Source organism: Protomyctophum bolini (genome assembly GCF_963924005.1).
Source record: "Protomyctophum bolini genome assembly, chromosome: 11".
Classification (NCBI taxonomy): Eukaryota; Metazoa; Chordata; class Actinopteri; order Myctophiformes; family Myctophidae; genus Protomyctophum; species Protomyctophum bolini.
The window spans coordinates 14,810,538-14,830,921 of NC_137872.1; the positions used below are offsets into that span (position 1 = coordinate 14,810,538).

Consider the following 20,384-nt stretch of genomic DNA (forward strand, 5'->3'; position numbering starts at 1 on the left):
ACGTAATGTTAATTTTATATCGGATAAATAATACATTTTAGGAAGGAATAAGCTGCGGGGATTTTGGAGTTTGGATGAGAGTTTCTAGATGTGCAATTCAGGTTGTGACACGTTAGTTACTTTCAATTAAATCATCATTTGTAAACAGTTAAGAATGAAGTTTCATACAAGCTTTGGTGTTGTACCTGTGACACCCCAAACAAACCTTTGTCTGTATATTTATTCTACCAGTAAGACACCCTGAGGGTGAGAAGCGACCTCGCCCGTGCACGCATCCACCTGGGTGACGGCAGACTGCTGGGCGAGAGCTGGCGCTTTGGCATGGGGGGTCAGATCAACATATGGATTGGAATTAGGGATGCACCGAAAGGGAAATTCTTGGCCGAAACCGAATACCGAATATAGGAAACAGTTGGCCGAAAACCGAATATCTGAATATGATTAATATTCTTACAATATATAATATATCTTATTTCCTACCATTGCTGTCATGGTCATACCTTAAAGCTACCTGATTTATGGCTAAATAAATGGTTATGGCAAAACTTAACCATTTTGAATGCACGGTTTGATGAGGTCAGATCAACATATGGAATGTCAGAACAGGTCAGCTCCAATGGAGATCTAGGCTGACAGTGGGGGCAGTGTCTTGAGTAATAGCCGAAATTTGCAACACTAGATTTGTTTTATAATGAGATGAAACTAGAGTTGCAATACCCTCTATTGACATCCCATTGATCCAAATTGCATTTCAGATCTGCTTGTATGAAACGACGTTATAAACTCACCAACGTTGCAGCTGTAGGGAAACCTTGAATTATCCTATTTCAAACTGCAAAGCGTTTGTTTCATAAAGCCGTTCTTATCTCCTGAGGGGCGTGTCACGGTACTTTTAACATACAGTACAAACGTATGTATGTTCATAATCATTTATCCCACACACACAAACAGCAAACTCACCTGCAGAATAAAAACAAATCGACCAAGCAGTTTGTTTAATTTACGATGAATTAACTTCTTTCAAACGGTCACACACTTGTTTCTGAGCTGTTATATAATTGTTTATTTCACTCGTTTTACTGCTAAAAGGAGCTCGCGAGGCGTCTGTCCGTTTGCAACTGGTGTGGAGGGGGAGGGGCGTGGCTATGGGAGAATTTTAAAGAGCGCGCTTGCTTGAAGGTACCACGCAGCAAAAGCTAAAAATGTAATTGTTAAATTATATAATAATTAATAAAAGATCAACCAATCCTTACCATTCATTTGACATGACAAAACATGCATGTCCAAAATAAGCCATTTCTTTGCAAAAGCTTATGAAATAGAAAATGTGCAATTAATTTCAGTTTCTGGTCACAGTATTATCTATTTCAGAATGGCGATCTGCTGCCCCCTGCTGTTGAAAGTATGCTGTTTAAGTATGAGATTAGGACAGTGGATGTTTTCCATGTTGTGCACTTGATGTTTTTGCTCACATGGCTAAGGGTTAGGATTAGAAGGGTACCTTCTAGTTATTTTTTATGACTGTTGGTGGTCTGGTGGAAGACAAAGCTGCTGAAGGTAGCAATACACTGAATATAGTTTTTTCTGTTTTGCTGAATACCAATTAGCCCATCATTTAGTACCTATATATTAATTTATTGATTAGTGGTGGAATCAAAGGAGCCCCAACCTGCCAAGTAGGCTACCTTCAAAGGAATAACATTTTTGGTTTGTATTGCAATAATATATTTTCCGCATTTATATAATTGGAGTTATTATATGAATCTGCTAGGGATTTATTTACCTTAATTATTGTCTTTTATCCATTTCACGATTGTTTGCTAAAACATTGATCACGGGGTAAAATAAATCAACAAAATAACTATTTAAACCTTAGTGGTTAACCATACAATTTTTATTATGGCAGAATCAAAATGAGGAGCCTCTTTGTGATATTGTGGCAATAACAGAGGTGGAGAATCAAGCGAAGGTGCCAATCATTTCATCATCATACTTCCTCTCTTTGTTTTCACCGATAGAGGTTTGTTTTTGTCCTTCTTACAGACAATCGATTCCCTCAGTAAATCTATGGCTATGCAAGTAGTTGAGAGGATCCACAATCAAGGTCAGTGATCCTAAGTCAGACAGAAGTTGAGGGAAAACACAAATGCAATGTTCTATGAGAAGTAGTTGTAGGTTTGACAGAAGCAAAATTCAAAGAAAAAAACTCAACAATGATGCATCATGTACTCCTAGCTGAGCTGCACCACCTGGCCCATCATGTAGCAAACCACCACATGGAGGCAACACTTTGAAGCCCTGCGTCGCGAGGTCTCCTCTGAGCTCGGCTACCAGTACCTACGTACTGCCATGTCTCATTCCAACCAAGGACAAGGAGTCTCCTGCCACCTCCCCAGCCCACAGGCTCAGCTCCAGGACGAAATGAATGAGGGCTCATTTGAATCTCTTTCTTAATATAGTAAAACAATTATGTACAAAATTTTAAACTGACGATGCTAGGCCCCCTCTGGCACCGTGGTGCCGGGCCGGCCAGCCCACCCCACCGAACATTCCCTCACCTTGGCCCTCTAAACGCCCCCAAAAAAGTCTGTGCCTAAATTGTCCTCCGCCGTCGGGGTCAGGATGTCCGTGACCAGGCCGGTGCCAATGGTCTTGCCGCCGTCGCGCAGGGTGAACCGTTGGCCCTTCTCGAGAACCATTGGCTGGCGGAGCGTCAGATTCAACGATGTGTCCTCCCCAGGCATCACCATCTCCTGTAGAGAAAAAGAAATGGGGGGTGGAGTTATGGTCACCGTCCATTTAACAATCATTCAAATACAGACAGAACAGCCTTCAAAAAAAAACATGGTGCTAGCGATACTAGATTGCCAATCGGATATATTTGGCGTAAAATCAACAATGGATACAAACAGTACATAAGTACAGACTACTTTCTTTTATATTTTTGGGGTTTTCTGCCGTTAGGATGGTACAGTTGAAGTGTGACAAGGAGTGGCTTGCAGTGTAGGGCTCGGAAATCAAAGATGGCCATAGGCCATTGGCAGTCGGCACCCAAATACTATTTCTGAAGAGCCTAATCTCTTCATTTCACATCAAGGCCTGCAGAATAAATTATTTTTTTCCCTAAATGTTTATCCCACGATTTAGTAACATTTAATCCTGGGCTCTACACTCCCTCTGCCAACCTGGAGAGAGCAACGGACTGACCACATGCTTCCTTCAATGCATGAGGAGTCCAAGGCCGCTTCTTTTCACCAGACAGGGGGGAGTTTCCACGGTTGCGCATGGAAGGAACACATTATTTCAATAATTTTGCCAACTCCGACTCGGGTTTAATTAAATTAATAAAATTCCTTTTTTTAACAGCACCAAATTAATATTCACGAAAATCAAATTTAGCCATGAGAGACTGTGTCCTACTTGATTGATCATTGATTAACAGTAACACACACAAACCTTATTAGCTGGCAGGGTGACTCTAACCGACATGTCCCAAGTTAGAGAGAACATAACGGGAATAAAGTTGCTGACAAATGGCTTATGTCTGCCTCCTTCTTCCTTACTCAGAATATACACCTGCCAAAGAGAGAGAACATCACAGAGGTAAACAATGTGAAAAGGGTAACATTTCTTCTTATGCCTTGGATGGCAATTGGATGATTTGAGGCATTTTGGAACAAAAATTGTTGTTAAATTGTGTTTAAAATCCACATGTTGGTGGCGCTATAACAATGTGCAAAGGGTGGGATATATTCCTCAGCCTAGTGGAAGATTTCACGTAAATTGCATGATCCGTAAATTGCACGCCAAATTCGCCAATGTTAGCCAATTAGGATAGAATCTGAAATATCGGACAGATCCGTCTTGAACACATGAGTATAGAGATAGTGTGTAATGATTTGCGGGATTGGGGCAGAGGTTCATGTTGGCATCCAGGGGGTGTGTGTGCAAAATCTGGCATCGACCGAGTTAACGGTGCCGGAGATTGGTAACAGACGTACGGACACACGCACACACACACAGACATATTATCTCCCCATGCCTTCGGCCTGGTGGAAACAATTAATAATAATAATAACCCAGCTGAGTGCTGGCTATAGAGGCGCACAGGGGGGTAGCAGTTCGTTATAAGTAAATAAACCGTATGTATATGATGTGGCTTCAGACCTGTGCCTGGACCTTCTGGTGTGGCTTGATGGAGCCCGGTTTGCTCATCACCATGCCTCTCCTTAGGTCCTCTCGTTTCAGACCTCGGACCAGAGCGCCCAAGTTGTCTCCTGCCTCTGCCCGATCCAGTAACTTGTGGAACATCTCAACACCTGATCCAGACAGGAGGAATGAAATACAATTCAGGCATTTTGCAGCATTTTGCAGAGGCAACAGTGTACTGTTTAAGTTTAAACTACTGCTTCGTTGCATTTGCTTTGTTGGATTTCACACTGAAAAATGACAAAATCACCAATCTTTAAGATTATAACTGTGTGCCACTGAATTTTTAATGTGTGCACTTGCAGGCAAGTACACTCATACATACACATACAAGTATTATCAGTCATTCAATCAATCTGATGCAAATAAAATGCAATCTGATGCAAATAGAAAGAAAAGCAACATCATGTCTATATTTGTTGCATTATAAAATCAGTCTATCTAAATGAAACGGATGGTTTTTCAGTTCTTCCCTTTCACTCACCTGTGACCACAGACTTGAAGGAACGATTATGCCCCACAAACTCACAATCATCTCCCTTCTTAATAACACCCCTCACCAAAGTTCCAGAAACAACGGTCCCCCTGCCTGTAAAGGACAATTTACAGTATTAGCACACAAACAATACATTTGTAACGTGTGGAATCCACACATGTGAGGCTCTGTTAATGCACTCCATGTATGGATTTATGTCTCGCCGGGATGAGTCCCGGTCCCGGAATAGTATTATTTAGGATATAGTCAATCCTGAGAAGAGCCATCACCGGTACTCGTCCAGGCTGTGCGAAGTCAAACACTGGCGCCAGCCTCTATTTATGATTTTGGTTTTCTTTAATTATTTGTAATGTCTATGATGTACTCCATGTATAACCATGTCTCTCCTCTCCTTAATCCTTATGCTTTCTTTCTATGCTGTAAAGAAAAAGGAGTCTGTGTTGCAGAACTGGTGATTTAATAAACAAAAAATAATTCAAAAGAACAAACAAAATAATATCTCTCTTCCTCTGAATAGCGTGACCGCTTCCCTCTACACCAGAACCGAAAGTAAACACAATATATCCCATAATACTCCTCGTCAGAGCGCTCAGCCCTAGTTAAAGGAACACTCCCCCTGTATATTCCTTAGGGTTACAAATGATCCCCGTGTGACTGGAATAAAGTTTGAATTGAAACCATCTCTCTTTTCTTTTCTTTGTTATTTTAACTCTTGAGAGTCTGAAAATTTTGAAATAGCGTTTTTGCCGAGAACAAGCTTTATTCAAAAGCCAATAATCTGTCTTTTGCGACAATCATCGTGTAGCCAAATATTCTGTGGCTCTTGAAAGGTTAGTAAAAACTATCAAAATGGCTAGCAAGGGCTGATTTATGTATTTACTCCGGCTAGAACAAGCTAGAACTATAACTATTATTTGGTTGGTTGTACTCCCCTATAACTTATAACTAAAATGTCCGACAGGAAAAGATTATCATGATAAGATCTTGAAATTTGAATATTTCTGCCATATCGCCCACCCCTACGATAAAGTATAAAATTGGTCTTTAAGGACAACTGGAAGTTGCATGTAAACTGTCCTATAAAATCTCACTGCAGAAATGGCATTTGGGTTAGTCTTGCCATACCTGGGATTGAGTAGACCCCTTCAATGGGCAGCAGGAAAGGCTTTTCCAGCTCTCTGGAGGGGAGGGGAACATAGTTATCCACGATCTCCAGCAGTTTCAGTATGGCATTGGCTCCAATGTCAGGCTGTCTGTTCTGAAATGGAACACAAAGCACTGTTCAGAAGACCTCATCTTCAGCATTTCACACTCGCAGGGCTCTAGCCCTCCTCCTAAGTAACAGGGATCTTACGTAGGACACGCAATGTGTCTCTGCCAGCCTGTTTGCCAGCCTTTAAATAGGATAAATCAAATTCCGCAAAACAATGACAATTTGCAGCATTAGTGTCTAAGTAAAATACTTTTTGGGAGTTTCGTCTTGATCCAAGAATTGTTTTGATTGTACAACCTATAGTTCAAGAGATATAAGCCAGAACATATTGCGACCTGGTACTAACGCCACCATGTAGTCAAGAATTGAAGAATTTTAAGGTCTACTGGGAGTGTGCATGCAAAGCAAGACACTGATTGGTCCAGTGGTTTACAAACTTAGCTATGCACACCATGAGACATACAGACAAGACACAGGCAAAAACATTATTTCAAAATGGTGTTAGTGTTGTATTACAGTAGTGCGGCCTGGTGGAAATAAGAATTCAACACAAAACTATTCAGCTCACCTCCAGGGCGCAGAGGGCGGAGCCGATGACGACCGGCGTGTTCTCGCCATCGTAGCCGAACTCTGTGAGCAGCTCACGGATCTCCAGCTCCACCAGTTCCAGCATCTCCTTGTCGTCCACGGCATCGGCCTTGTTGATGAACACCACCACGTGCTCCACGCCGATCTGCCGCGCCAGCAGCAGGTGCTCGCGGGTCTGCGGCATCTGGCCGTCGGTGGCAGCCACCACCAGGATGCAGCCGTCCATCTGCGCCGTGCCTGTGATCATGTTCTGTTGGGGGAGGGATGTATGTACATAACATCATGTCTTTTTGTTCCAGAATGTTGTTCATCATAGAGAAATATGAGCACTATTTGATGGAGCTCCCTTTGGTTTTATTGACACGTTTATTCTCCCCTTGTACCGTTTCTATTGTTGCATCGGAAGCAGTTTCACCCGTATTTCATGCACGCATGTAATGGTGCTATACACTTGGGGCTAGGCGCATGCCACATATAGGCTCTGGCCTGACAGTGCGTCACGTGTTCGAGTCCCGTTCATGATGACCTTTACAGCATGTCTCTCCCCGTCTTTCTCCCTCTTTCCCGTCTATCTTCACTTCACTAAAGGACAACTTTAGTTTTTTTCAACCAAGGTTCATGTTTTAGGTTGTTATTAGAGAAAGTAAAAGGTGAGTGTAATTTCTTTTCATTTGCTGCTTTCTTTCGTTTTAGGGATTTTAGCTGTTTTTTACAGGGGGGCGTAGACATTCGAGCATGGGGCTAAATATGCATTTCTTTACAAAATTCTATAGCGATTTCTTTTTTTGTTCTTTACTATAGTCCTACTAGACCCCAAGAAATTACATCTTGCCACAAAAGAACACGGGATATACTGAATGTGTCAAACTGACATATTGAGCCTATGACACACAGTGTGGCTTCCCCCCTATAGGCTACCTTCACATTCAGTAGATATTTTGTGGCCAGATGTAATTTCTTGGGGTCTAGTAGGACTATAGTAAAGAATAAAAAAATGTATCACTATAACATTTTGTAAAGAAATACATATTTAGCCCCATGCTCGAATGCCCCTGCCCCCCTGTAAAAAACAGCTAAAATCCCTAAAACGAAAGCAAATTAAAACAAATTAACACTCATCTTTTACTTTCTCTAATAACAAACCTAAAACATAAACCTTGGTTGAAGAAAAATAAAGTTGTCCTTTAAGCTACAAAGTTATTTTATTTATTATTTATTTTAAGTAAGCTTCCACGTAAAAATCAAAGTAAACGGAGCATAATCCCACCGTATAATCCCACTGCAGCCACCACACAGCATAGACCGATTTAACCGAGACAGACAGTGGCTTTACTGCAATAACAGAAAGACAGCAACAAGAAGAGCAAACGTGAATGGACAAGATATTTGCCATAACCTAATATATAATATGCAGGTCTTTGAAGTTTAAGGTTGTATGATTAAATCTGTAGACACACTTTTAGTAAAACTGTCAATTAGCTAAGATAAAGTGAATAGGGGAGTGTATAGACATATGAAACCATGGGCAGAGAGAAGGGAGAGACGCAAGACATGACAGACATCGGAATCAAAATCGGGTCCATCTGACTGACAAAGAGCACAACCCAACACTAGATACGCGGATGAATATGGATAGATTAAATAAAATGTATGGGAATGTAGGGTACCTTTATATAGTCGGCATGTCCAGGACAGTCTGTGTGCGAGTAGTGCCTGTTTGCTGTGGAATACTCCACATGCGAGGCATTGATGGTTATTCCCCTGGCCTTCTCCTCAGGGGCGTTGTCAATCTCCTCATATTTCTTAAAGCTTGCTCCACCAGCCTCTGCCAGCACTGAGGCCAAGGGATAGGTTTTATATTAGTTAGATCAGTCACTCACTTCTATACACACAGATGCATGTGCAAAAAATAACACACACACACACACACACACAGGGGCCAGTTTCGAATTGCAGCCGTCCCTTTGAGAGTGGTTTTGATTGAGTAAAGGGATTTGCATGTCTTAATGACTGTAGGTAGGGCGTTCCACATTTTGGTGGCATAGGAGCGAAAATAATTCAGTCCCTTGTTTGTGCCGAATCTGGGTTGCACATGATTTGTTGCACTTCCTCTGGTGTTGTGGGTGTGGACTTCATTAACATTAAGGAAGTATTTAGACAGGTACATGGGTATCTTGGTGGTGTATCGAATCTTGTGGACCAGACCCATTGCAAGATGCTGTACTCTGTCGTCGACCCTAAGCCATTCCAGCCTGTCAAAGTGGGCAGGGGTGAGGTGGGTTCGGGGGGTGAGGCCAAGTAGTAGCCTGACCAGTTTGTTTTGGGAAGACTGGAGCCTTGAAGACATCACATTAAAGTTACATTGCACATATAAAGGTTTATGCTCTACCTTTGGTGATGGCTGCCGTCAGGGTGGTCTTGCCATGATCAACGTGGCCTATTGTGCCAATATTTACATGGGGCTTCTCCCTCGTGAACACCTTCTTTGCCTTTGGCTCTGCAGCAAATGTCCGCCGATGAGTAAATGTCAGGGGTACAGCACACTATCACACAGAGGGGAAACAAAACAATGGAGATGATTTTGTATTGTTTTGGTTCTTAGCAGTACAATGACATTATTGCCCATGCTCAACAGATCCATAATTATCTGGTGTGAAATTAAACGTGTGCAGAAACTGACCAGTTTGATGGAACTGTGCAGGAGCCTGGGCGAGGAAATCTGCAGAGCTAAACAGTAGAAATAAACATGTGAGGAATATTTTGTCTCAAACAAAGCTATAGATTTTATGGCATGATCATCTTTCACCCAATAATATAAAGCAGTTTTCACTCAGTGGTCCAGCCGGGGACCAGTGGTCCTTGAGGGGGTTCCAGGTGGTCCCAACTAAAGAGTTGGTAACCAAATGGAACCACCTTTAACTGGGAGTGTAAAATGAAACCAAGTGGACCCTTACCCTTACGGATCCATCCGATTTAATTTTCGCTCTCGAAAGTACAATTATTGTTAAACATCTGCATTACTTAATTTACATGAAGTCTACACAATTAGAGCATGTCTATAATTGATAGCCTGTTATCTGTAGTAAATTAATGTTATAGAGACAAATTCTGAGGTGATTCACAACAGTCTATGAGCACACGCGTTCTAATTTGATATCAATGAACCAACTTCAGGTGTAGCCTGAAAGCACGAGAAAAGTGTTCATGTTCGTAGATATCTGCTCCAGATCATTACAATAATGTTAGCACAATCTAAACACTGCTTTAGGGTGGGCGTTATCTACAGCTACGTTATGGTACAGCTCATCTGATTGATTCATTTCATTCTCAGTTAGGAAGCTGGCTAGCTCTGGTGAGAGTAAAACTACACAGCAAAGCAAAGTCGATCTTCAAAATTAGACAAAACAACCCAAAGGCAAAACGTTTGACGGCAATGGCATTAATCCATGCCATTATTCTGTCCTACTTTACTGGTATTTTAATGCACACACAGCTAGCGATAAGCTAGCGACTCAGCGAGTGACCTTGCTCTCCTGAAGAAGAGGAGCATCCTCATGTTTTGACACATTTCTATAGATATTATCATTGTACTGTATATGTATGAAAAATAATTAATCAAAATATAATTAACTACACAAAGACACGGCTTGAGTGTAAGTACTTTATGAGGAATAGATGATTTACCAGAGCAACACGCACGCAACGCCAACAGCGCCGCCATCTTGAACTGTTGATGATTGTGTCATTAAAACGCGACATTTACAATAACGCTTGCCGGTTTTAACGGTACCTAAACTACACTAATATCCACGCAGATGTATTTATTTGACAAATATTTAAACTTTCCACAAGAACACATTTTGTACGTTTCTCGCAAAATGGGAAACGTTGCTAGGAGAAACTTTGTATTGAAATGTTAAACACACCCAAACCCCCCTTGAAGAACGTGTAAAAACTACACTGTGCGTGATGATGCCTGACAGTTTGGTTTGGTCTAGGCTTTACGGTAAGCATGGCGGCCCCCTTGTCAGCATGAGATCATCTAGCTAGAATGTTCCAGTGTCTTCATTTATAAGTGCTGCTCCCTGGCTGTATAGCTTGTTAAGGACTTATTGGGAGAAACTTGAAAGCGAATTATCTGACACATTTGTTCTGGACATTGGAAAAGGTAGGTTAATGAGACTAATGGTGAGGTTGTATTTGGTCAGTTGATGATGTGCTAGCCATGGTTCACATGACGCTCGTACTTCATGACAGTTATGTTTCAGGGCTAATGATGTGCCAATGGCAACTGCCAACTATTATTGACAAGCTGAATGGATGGTGGATTACATTACTAAATCAGTAATTTAAGTCAACTAACGTTTATTAATTAAAATAAATGTGTTAATGTTGTGGTTTTCTTTTTGGGATTTATTATGTGATCCAAAGTTTACTTCTCTATTTTAAAGAGCTATGGCAGAAGGCAGAAGAGTTCCCCACAACCTCCAGGGTGTCCTACAGTTGGCACTGGCAGCTGGCGATGGTGCAGAATCAGATGCTGCCCCCATTGAACCCATGTCAGAGGAGGTACAGTCATGTTCAATAATCAATACATCAATTGGTGGCGCACATAATCTCATCAATGTACAGTATGTTGCATTCCAAGATCAGAAATAAAAGCCCCTGAGTTTGTACTTCACATTTACACAGTAGGCCTATTGTAAAATAAAATGTATGGGCAATAAATCTCTTTCACTGTTCTTTCACTAGCAATACTATTCTTTTAGCTACAGTGACATGACTGACATCACATACTATAGTATAGTACGTGTGAATAGGGGGAAATTATGGACTTCATGTGAGTGTTTCTTTGCCTCCTTTTCGTGGCTTTGGAGCTTGAAAATATCAATCAATATTATTCATCATCATGTCCTGTATTCATTCATTATATATTATGATGGTGGTTGTTTCAGCCAGGACCCTGCACTAACAATATGTAACCATAGTTTTGCGTTAGGTACAGAGAAAAGTGTCATGACACTTTCTTGACCGTGCTGTTTTGGAGAAATATCACTTCCATGATCAACGCTCTCACTGGGGGAGAGCAAAATAGCCTGCAGAAAGATAACCTTGCATGTTTTTTTTCTTCCAACTGTTCAAGAGCGATATAATTTTTTTCGCAAGAGCCTTATTGCGCAGAACCACAGCTTTATGGAAACTGTCGCACAAACCTAGCACTGATACTGGTGTTGTTTGCACTTCCCAAGACATTGGTGGATTTGGCCTGGATGTGTGTCTCAAAGCATTACTAATGTAGCCTGGCATTAGCCAGACTGATAACATGGATTCACTCACACCTCGCTCCACGGTATCAGTCTGGGCCGTGGAGCAACGTGTGAGGGAATCCACATTAACAATACTAACGTCTGCAGTTCTCTTGTTTCAGAGGAAAGAATGGCTGAAAGGAGCCCTTGCGGAAGTACAAAAAGGACAAATGGATGAGGTGGAGCAGATGAAGCGGTGCTTGGTCGTCCTACGCCAAGACGGCGTGAGCGTACGGGAGAGAGAGGAAGAGGAGGAGGAGAGAGACGAAGATGAAGAGGATGAGCGGGAAAATGCTTTGGAGTACCTGTCAGACCTGTGTGAGAACCTTGACAATGCCAGAGGTAAGTCATACTGTACTGTACTGTACTGTACTGTACTGTACTGTACTGTACTGTACTGTACTGTACTGTACTTGCAATTATTTTGAGCGATAATTAACAGCAAAATCCCATAACCGTGACTGCCCCGGCCTAATTCAATGACTCCGTCCTAATAAATGTTCTTTTTATCCAACGACGCACAGACCTGATGGTTCTGGGTGGACTGGACGTGTGCATGAACCGGTGCCTGTGTCACGCCCAGAGCGGGGTGAGGTGGCGCGCTGCCCAGCTCATCGCCACCTGTGCCCAGAACATGCCGGAGGTGCAGTGCTACCTGCTCAGCATGGGCGCGCTGCCCAAGCTGCTGCAGCGGACGGACACGGACCCCAGTCCCACAGTCAGAGTCAAGACCCTCTATGCCGTGTCATGTAAGTACATTTTGTTCACCCAAGGCCTGATTCAACAAATGTAATGGTCAAGAGGTGCACGCACATCCACACATTTCAACAGGTGCAGGATCCAAAATAATAACTAAGAAAGGAAAGAGGAGATCCGCACACCGTTTTAAAAGCTCAATGTTTTTTGAGCGGAAAACAATACAACGTTTCGGCCTCAGGTGCCTTCGTCAGGTATACTAAAACAGTGCGTCTAAGTGCTGGCACATATAGGACAACGTCAAGTGGTGTCGGTCACATCAGTTTTTGAGTGGAGCAACCTGGGACTCGCTCCGCCCTAATTTAGGGTTGAAATTGATGATCACCACCTGGTGATGTCAGAATCAGAAAGAAAAACATAAATAAACTAAACCTAGTGCATAATAACATATTATGTGCTTAATAATGACTGCCGGTCATTATTCTCTAGTTAAACAGTGCCTTTTGTTTCTCTAATCCGTCACTCCAGGTCTGGTTAGGGAGCAGGACGCAGGCCTCCGAGCGTTCCTGTCTCATGACGGCTTCTCGGTGGTGATGCGAGGAATGCAGTCTGACAACGAGAAGCTAAGGACCAAGTCGGCCTTTCTGCTGCTCAACCTCCTCACAGCGCACCCAGAGCAGAAAGGTAGGATGGGTTATGTAAATATCTACTTGACTCATTAAGGGGCACGAAGTGTGCTGTGTTGAGGCGGCAGGCCCCCACTCAGCCAGGTTACAGAAGTTGTTTTGTGGCTACAGTTCTGGCAATACAGTGGACTGGTGGCAGTAAAGTGAGAGCTGTATAATACTGGAAAAATCCCAGCAAAAATCCATAAATAGCAATTTGCAATGTGAATGGGATCTGTACAGTCCATATCTGTAAACTATTACAGGTTACTTTTTGGGTTCTAGATACTGTCACTGCTGACAGTATCTCATTTTGCATGCTGAAAATGATGTTTCAAACAAAACAATTACACCAAAGCATTGTGCAACAAACCGTAAAATGAACCATAATTGCCATTGTAATCTCTCCTCCAGACACAGTCTTGTCCATGGGTATGGTGCAACAGCTGGTATCGGTTCTGCGGTCTCCCCACTCCACGTTTCACGAACATGTCCTTGGCGCCCTCTGCTGGTAAGAAATGTTTTTCTTTCTTTCTGCCATGCATGAACGTTAGCTCAGTCCAGTTTACTACATTAGAACTTCTTCCATATTATTCAGTCTATTTCATCCCCTTTGTAGTCTGGTGGAGGAGAGCCCACAGGGGGTCAGAGAATGCAGGAGTCCCTCTCTGAGCCTGGAGGAGCTGCTCAAACAGCGAGCCAAAGACCTCCAGGGCAAAGAAGAGTGTCAGGTACAATGCATCTAATTATGAATGTGTTAACCAACTGTTTGTCAGTAAATGAATGGACAAGTACTTACTTTACTTAGAAGCAGATGAAGCAAGCAGAGTTACAGACTAGTAAGAGTCAATTTAGAAAACAAACCCAGAGAATCCGTTGAATCCACTTTGAGAACCATTGATTCTAAAGTGAAGCTGTACTAGAAAGGAATATCACTCTCTGTCCTCATTGAAGGTTGCAGAAATGCACCAAACCTAATTCAACAACTGACATGGTGCGTTCACAGGGGAAGATGTAAAAGATGCAGTCTATCATTCATTGTCAATGGAAGCCAGTGACATGACTTTGCAAACATGCAATGATGCATGTATAGCTGCTCAAAATCAACTCGCAAACACGACGTTGCGTCTGCCTGTGTGAACTCACCATTACGGTCATAAAGATTGATTGTGTGTGTCTGATCTAATTGAGATTAATACAAATATATTGCATTATACATTTTTGTTTCCCATAGGAAGAACTAGACTTCTGTGAGCGTTTGAGATCGATGTGCTTCAGTGGGGATGATAACACAATGGATCGCTGAGCTCCCTCAGCCCCCCCCCGCCTCATCTGTCACAGGCCTTGGCAAGGTTTTCACAGACATGGACCATGATAAATGTTATGATCATGTTAGTGGACTACAGGAACCCAGACTTCTCTATTGTTCACAAATCTGATAAGTGCAATGGACCATACCGGACAATTATTCATATTTTGTACATAGACCATTATCAGTTTTAATTGTTTTATTTTTAGGTTTTGTTTGTTTACATTTTGTCAATAGTTATTAAAATAGTGCACATATTACCTGTATAACTGCGTTAATGTTGGGTAAACATTCTGTGCTTATAAGTCATGGATATTTGAATCCTTTCCCTTTTCAGCTGTAGATTCACATTGTAAAAATGTATTCAAATTCAGTGATAACATATCTTGGATTAAAGCAAGTTTGCAACTACCTTCTGGTTCAGCCAATTAACCATGTTGTGAGCTGTGAGGACCTGAGTTCCAATCCAAGTCTCGGTCGCGCATGACTATCCTCTCTCTGCCATTTGTTTCCGGTCTCTCTACAATCCCCTATTTAAGAAATAAGTTTCACATATGAATATTGATTTTCATACTGTGTGAAATTAAGGGAATCCAATGGCATCCTTGAACATCAAACAATGTGCAGTATTTAGAAAATGCTTACAACACAGCATACTTGACATTACTTGTGAAGTATGCTGTGAGGCCAGGGTCGCCCTGCTGTCTATTCTTGGCCCTCTCCTTGTTCCCCTCTATACCAAATCTCTTTGCCAAAGCTGATCTATAAGCTCACAACACGTGATGTGTTGTGACTCGCTTACTTTCCTTGTATATCAGCATTTTTCAACCAAATGGTTTCCTATCTTCATCCAGGACAGGTATTACTTTGAGTGAACATTTCTCACAATAACATATCAAATAATTGTTTTATGCCATATTTATTATACAGTTGTCAATTTCAGTGCATAATAGAGCATTTACAATTGGAAAATGCTGCAAACACATTACATCCTTCAGTGAAGCAATGTGTGCATGTACAGTACAACATGTGGCCTAATCTAAACCTAAGGTCTTGATTCCCACAAATTAGGCAACGTTTTGGCTACTTTGCAGAGGGTGTGGGTTTGGGTTTTCTCTCTGTGGTGTGTGTGTGTGTGTGTGTGTGTGTGTGTGTGTGTGATGACGCATTCTTACATGAATTGTCCTTTCTTACATGACTTGTGGGCATTCCCACTCGGTAAAGTTCTGAATACAGCCAGCAAATGTTAACTGCTGACCAGACAGAGTCCACTCCAGACTCAGTCCTTGCGGCAATGTAAAGAAAAGCCAAGAGAAATAGAAGCTGTTCAAAGCAACTATTGGGATTTTAGAAATGAATAAAAAGTCAAACAGTTGAGACTTCTGAAGCCAGTGGGCATCAGACTAAGCCCTTTTCCATTTCCCAAGGTCATCCGTGTTCTCCACCGCCTGGATATCTCCCACAGCGATGAGCAGCTGAGCCAAATAATAGCTGACCATGACGATGTAATTTCCGTGCTCCACCTGTTCCAGCACCTTGAACATCTGGAGTGCCAGCATCAGGTCTGAGACCATGAAGGACAAGCCTCCTAACAGCGGGGCTGCTCTGCGGGTTTGAACGGCTAATCCCGCCATTAGGACAATTAAACCGACGTACACTCCCACAGCTGCGCTCAGTATTCCCGGGTCAGGAAGCTTCTGCAGGTACGGATAGAGGTAGACGTACACACCTCCTCCCAGCACAAACAGGATCAAGTAAATGATACGCGAGCAGGCAGAGGACGAGGAGGAATATGTGTAATATCGAGTGGAGACGAAGGCGAAGGAGTACAGTAGATGAGCCACAGCAAAGGCTCCCATTCCTAGGACAGACGTGAAAGCGAACATGAACTTCTGGAAGAAATTAACCATTGCCATGCAAGAGCTCCACATAGCTATGTACAAAAACACAGCAAGCGCAGAAACAATGGAATAGAATAAAGAGTGCAAGAAAGAGCAATCAAACTTATCAAAAAGTAGAAAAATAGTAACATTATGTATATCATCATGTTTTTCCTGTAGTAGCAAAGTTAGGTAAACTTTTTGTGAACAGCTTCACAGTAGGTTCCATATATACAGCAAATTTAGTTAAGAAAAGTGCAATTTGAGCATGATAGTGTGAGAAGAGGGTGAGGGGGAGGGTTAGCGTTTTCCTTTGTTTCTTCTTATCAGTTCGTTCATGTATCTGATTGTTCGGGGAAAAAAGCTTTTTTGCATTGCGTCTATTTCCAATGGCTTTGAGACTGAAAACATTTTCCATACGGCAGCATATTTCACTGGTGGATCTGATAATGGATCTGTTTATTTTGTGTAATAAATGAACCATAGAAGTCTCAATGTGAAACTCATTTTGCATGTAGCATGTTGTAGATATTCATTAGAAAACAGAATTTGAACTTGTGTCACAAATCTTCAAAAAGATCTGCATGCAATGAATCACTAGTTTGAAATCCACAAGCCTCCTAGCGTCTTTTTTTTTCACAGATTAAATGTGTGTAATATTTGATATTTCTAAAATGTATCCATGTTGAACATGCATTCACCCTGAGAGAGCTGGCACCATCCTCATACCTGGGAAGAACAGTTCGGGCCATACTAGGCACCAGTCCCCAGCGGACGAGAAGACCAGTCCACCCGTCACGCCCAGGACACTCTGAAAGCCGCTCCAACTTAGCACGATTAGAGCCAACAGTATCACCGGGGCTGACTTAACACCTGCAGCCATGACAGATGGGGGGGAGTCAGGACTCCCTGGTAGTCCAGGTAGGAGTCCATGGGAGTCCAGGTAGAAATAGGCAGCTGTGGCCAAAAAGAAGGGCAGGAGAGAGAGAAAGAGAATGCAGGACTGATAGAGTGGGAGATGAGAGAGTATAGGTGGTGGTGGTGGGAGGGGGAGGCATCACAGAAGTAGACATGTGGCATTAAAAGAAACATCACAACTTGCATCTGCCAAATGGTTGCAAAACGTGCAATGATTACAAGAAATTCTACTGTTTTTATCATAACCAACGGCATACGAGATACATGTTTTAATCAAATGGGGGTCCATGGCCTAATGCATATCAATCTGGGTGTTCTTGGAATGAAATGTGTTGAGAATCACTATACAGGCAATACAGGCGCAGGTATACTGGATGTCATTAGGAGTGAGATTTAAAGTGGTTATTATTAGCTATACCGTGTTTCTCCTCTGTCTCCTGTCGTAGGCGTGCGTCTCCAGGATGTCCATCTCCTCCAAGCTGAAGCTGATTCAGGTGTTGAATGGCTTCCTTGCTGGTCCTATCAGCATAGAATATGTCTTTCTCCTGCTTCAGCCCTTCCTTTATTCACACTCCGTCCTACTTAAATGTCTGCTACGGTCCCCCTGCTATAGCCTCTCTTTCCCCCCTGGCTTCTCCCTCTCACAGTCTGTCCTCTCCACAGAGCAGTACTGTGTCTCTTTGGTGGTGTGTTCAGACGACAATGAACTTTGGAACGATCCTCTCTCCAGGCCCGGGGATGTGTCTGATGGTTCTGCGATAATCAATGCGTTCCATGTTTTGAGTTTTCATGTTTCAGCCAAAGAGACCTTTGACCCCCATTCCACTGGAAGATGACATCGCCAAATAGAGGGCAAAGTTGAACTGATACTATATCTGACTACTACATGAACATTTCTAATAGCAGCTGCTATGGGGGAAATATGTTTTTCATTCATTATATCATAATAATATCATAATATCATTTTCTGTTTGAACATTCAGGAATGATATTTCCATACCAAGATTATCTTACATAAAGTTTCCCCAAAATACGGTACAGTAAGACAGGGGTTCTCAAAGTTTTTGGCTGGGGACCCCCGGAAATGCTTGGGCCATGTCTCGCCTCGGGACCCCCGCCCCAACCCACCCCCCTCCCCACCCCAATACAAATTGACCGCTACAATAACATTATTAGAGAAAATACATCATAAATAAATACTGAAACCAGATTTAATCATTAAGGAAAGTTTATGCATGTACTATGTAAACTCTTAATTTCCATTTTCCAGCCATTGCAGTTTTTTTGTGACCCCCCAAGGGGTCACACCGTCACATCCCCCAGGTTGAGAACCCCTGCAGTAAGTCACTGGAAAGGTAACTTGAGGACACTGTGCTATAGGGTGTGGTGGAAGCATAGCTGGGTAGCCTTTTGAGTCAGTCATGTTACTGGTTGCAGTCATTTCCACTGAGTCATCAGGCTGTATTTTGCGTGTCTTAAATACCAGGTCGTATTACTTAACTTAAGACCTGGAGGCGTGATCAATGCCATTTGGCTATTCTGAGTGGCCAAAGAGCATTGACCACGCCTCCAAAAATACCTGACTTTGTACAGATTTGAGTGTGCAGCCTTTAGTTTTTCATATCTAAACTTTTGTGACTCCAGCACCTCACCTAAAGGCTCATTCATAGTCTGGATTTTCGGTGGTGAGGTGACCACCGCACCGGTGGTGAGGTGACCACCACGTTATTTCAGCTCCGGTGGTCACCTCACCACCGGAGCTGAAATAACGTTGAGTGGTGGTGAGTAAAAACAGAGAGAAGGGCTGGGGCGGTGGTTTGCTCTTCACGTCATGTTGTAGTTCGGTGGTCACCTCACCACCGAAAATCCAGACTATGTATGAGCCTTTAGTCTATTGGCAGATGAACGGTGACACCAAACACCTTTTGTTCCGTCTCTGAGACATCACTGATTATGTAATATTGACTCTTTCTCTTTCTGACCCAAAGGTCAGTCTTCAGGACAGCCTAGTGTCAGTAGGGGTTGGAGTTGGCTAGAAAACGCACTCTAAATTCAGTCCATTCCCACCAAGTTTCATAAAAAGTTTCCCATCCGTTCCCATTGGTCAACAAGCCCCATTATACCCCTATCCCTAACCTCACACAAATCTTACGGTCGGATTAATGGGATGTCGGAATTATGAGTGGACGGGCTTGGGCTTGGCTTTGACCTTTATTGTGACCATGAACTTTCCAACCCAAAAGTTAATGACCTCTTCGGGGAAGCCTACTGAACATCTGCTCACATGTTCTCAAGTTACTATTCACACGAGAAACGCGCGCACACACACACACACACACACACACACACACACACACACACACCCCCCCACACAATCCTCAAATGTATTGATTATTATTATTATAATAATATTGTCAATATTACAGACAGGCAGATAGATAGATAAAACATTTTCAAATAACAATTTACTCTCGAGTCTCTTGAGTCTTAACTCATGAAAATGAGTGCGACCCATTGCCGGGGAACCACTGTTCTATAGTGTTTTCATGACTACATTTCCATTATCAAATTAAAGCCCCACAGAAAAGCATTGCTGTGGTTGGAAGCTAGATTGGACTGGTGTATTGGTTCAGTTTGGTCACTAGATGGCATACAGTTTATTGAACACAGATAGCAGTTAAAGGCCCCAGGAGACCACAAGGGGAGGTAAATGCAAATTCCCATAAAGGAGGTCTCTCTCTCTCACACACACACACACACACACACACACACACACACACACACACACACACACACACACACACACACACACACACACACACACACACACACACACACACACACACACAGTACCATACATACAGAAAATAATACTTAGTGTTTTCCTTTTAGCTTCGTTCTGTTTACATTTCCAAGTATTCAACCAATCAATGGGTTGCTCTGGATTAAGAGCGTCTGTGTGATATGCCTACATTGTAAATAGTAAGATCACTCAGATTTAAATGTGGTTACTATTTAGTATGGTTAGTATTTAAAATAAATAAAACATAGCTTGACTTAGAATTGTGTAAAGCATAAACAAATTAAACACACCCCCAATACTG

General features: G+C 42.4%; 3 protein-coding genes across 3 annotated transcripts; 1 reads left to right on the plus strand and 2 right to left on the minus strand.

Annotated features, from left to right (window-relative positions):
• Window positions 1-1,872: 1,872 nt before the first annotated feature.
• On the minus strand, window positions 1,873-10,277 carry LOC308324589 (elongation factor Tu, mitochondrial-like). Its single transcript, XM_080776686.1, has 10 exons — window positions 10,191-10,277; window positions 9,187-9,233; window positions 8,896-9,049; window positions 8,174-8,340; window positions 6,487-6,756; window positions 5,831-5,963; window positions 4,694-4,798; window positions 4,168-4,319; window positions 3,457-3,576; window positions 1,873-2,753 (listed from the first exon to the last, which is right to left on the minus strand). The coding sequence occupies exons 1-10, from the start codon at window positions 10,225-10,227 to the stop codon at window positions 2,568-2,570; spliced, it is 1,371 nt and encodes a 456-aa protein (XP_080632812.1). The 5' UTR covers window positions 10,228-10,277; the 3' UTR covers window positions 1,873-2,567.
• Window positions 10,278-10,538: 261 nt separating this feature from the next.
• hspbp1 (HSPA (heat shock 70kDa) binding protein, cytoplasmic cochaperone 1) lies at window positions 10,539-14,894 on the plus strand. Its single transcript, XM_080774892.1, has 8 exons — window positions 10,539-10,674; window positions 10,958-11,075; window positions 11,935-12,154; window positions 12,337-12,561; window positions 13,037-13,192; window positions 13,588-13,684; window positions 13,793-13,904; window positions 14,408-14,894. The coding sequence occupies exons 2-8, from the start codon at window positions 10,962-10,964 to the stop codon at window positions 14,477-14,479; spliced, it is 996 nt and encodes a 331-aa protein (XP_080631018.1). The 5' UTR covers window positions 10,539-10,674; window positions 10,958-10,961; the 3' UTR covers window positions 14,480-14,894.
• A 625-nt stretch (window positions 14,895-15,519) lies between these two features.
• tmem86b (transmembrane protein 86B) lies at window positions 15,520-17,891 on the minus strand. Its single transcript, XM_080775873.1, has 3 exons — window positions 17,699-17,891; window positions 17,092-17,365; window positions 15,520-16,343 (listed from the first exon to the last, which is right to left on the minus strand). The coding sequence occupies exons 1-3, from the start codon at window positions 17,747-17,749 to the stop codon at window positions 15,886-15,888; spliced, it is 783 nt and encodes a 260-aa protein (XP_080631999.1). The 5' UTR covers window positions 17,750-17,891; the 3' UTR covers window positions 15,520-15,885.
• Between the last annotated feature and the right edge of the window lie 2,493 nt (window positions 17,892-20,384).

What these genes read in the sequence shown, in the direction of transcription:
- LOC308324589 (XM_080776686.1), bottom strand. Translation starts at nt 10,227, where the DNA reads ATGGCGGCGCTGTTGGCGTTGCGTGCGTGTTGCTCTG. An exon ending in TGCACAGTTCCATCAAACTG is followed by an intron (nt 9,050 to 9,186) that starts GTCAGTTTCTGC and finishes TCTGTGTGATAG; the next exon opens with TGTGCTGTACCCCTGACATT. An exon ending in ACCAGAAGGTCCAGGCACAG is followed by an intron (nt 3,577 to 4,167) that starts GTCTGAAGCCAC and finishes TCTCTTTGGCAG; the next exon opens with GTGTATATTCTGAGTAAGGA.
- hspbp1 (XM_080774892.1), top strand. Translation starts at nt 10,962, where the DNA reads ATGGCAGAAGGCAGAAGAGTTCCCCACAACCTCCAGGGTGTCCTACAG. An exon ending in TTGAACCCATGTCAGAGGAG is followed by an intron (nt 11,076 to 11,934) that starts GTACAGTCATGT and finishes CTCTTGTTTCAG; the next exon opens with AGGAAAGAATGGCTGAAAGG. An exon ending in AGGGCAAAGAAGAGTGTCAG is followed by an intron (nt 13,905 to 14,407) that starts GTACAATGCATC and finishes TGTTTCCCATAG; the next exon opens with GAAGAACTAGACTTCTGTGA.
- tmem86b (XM_080775873.1), bottom strand. Translation starts at nt 17,749, where the DNA reads ATGGACATCCTGGAGACGCACGCCTACGACAGGAGACAGAGGAGAAAC. An exon ending in GGAGACAGAGGAGAAACACG is followed by an intron (nt 17,366 to 17,698) that starts GTATAGCTAATA and finishes CCACTCTATCAG; the next exon opens with TCCTGCATTCTCTTTCTCTC. An exon ending in GCCCGAACTGTTCTTCCCAG is followed by an intron (nt 16,344 to 17,091) that starts GTATGAGGATGG and finishes CGTCTGTCCTAG; the next exon opens with GAATGGGAGCCTTTGCTGTG.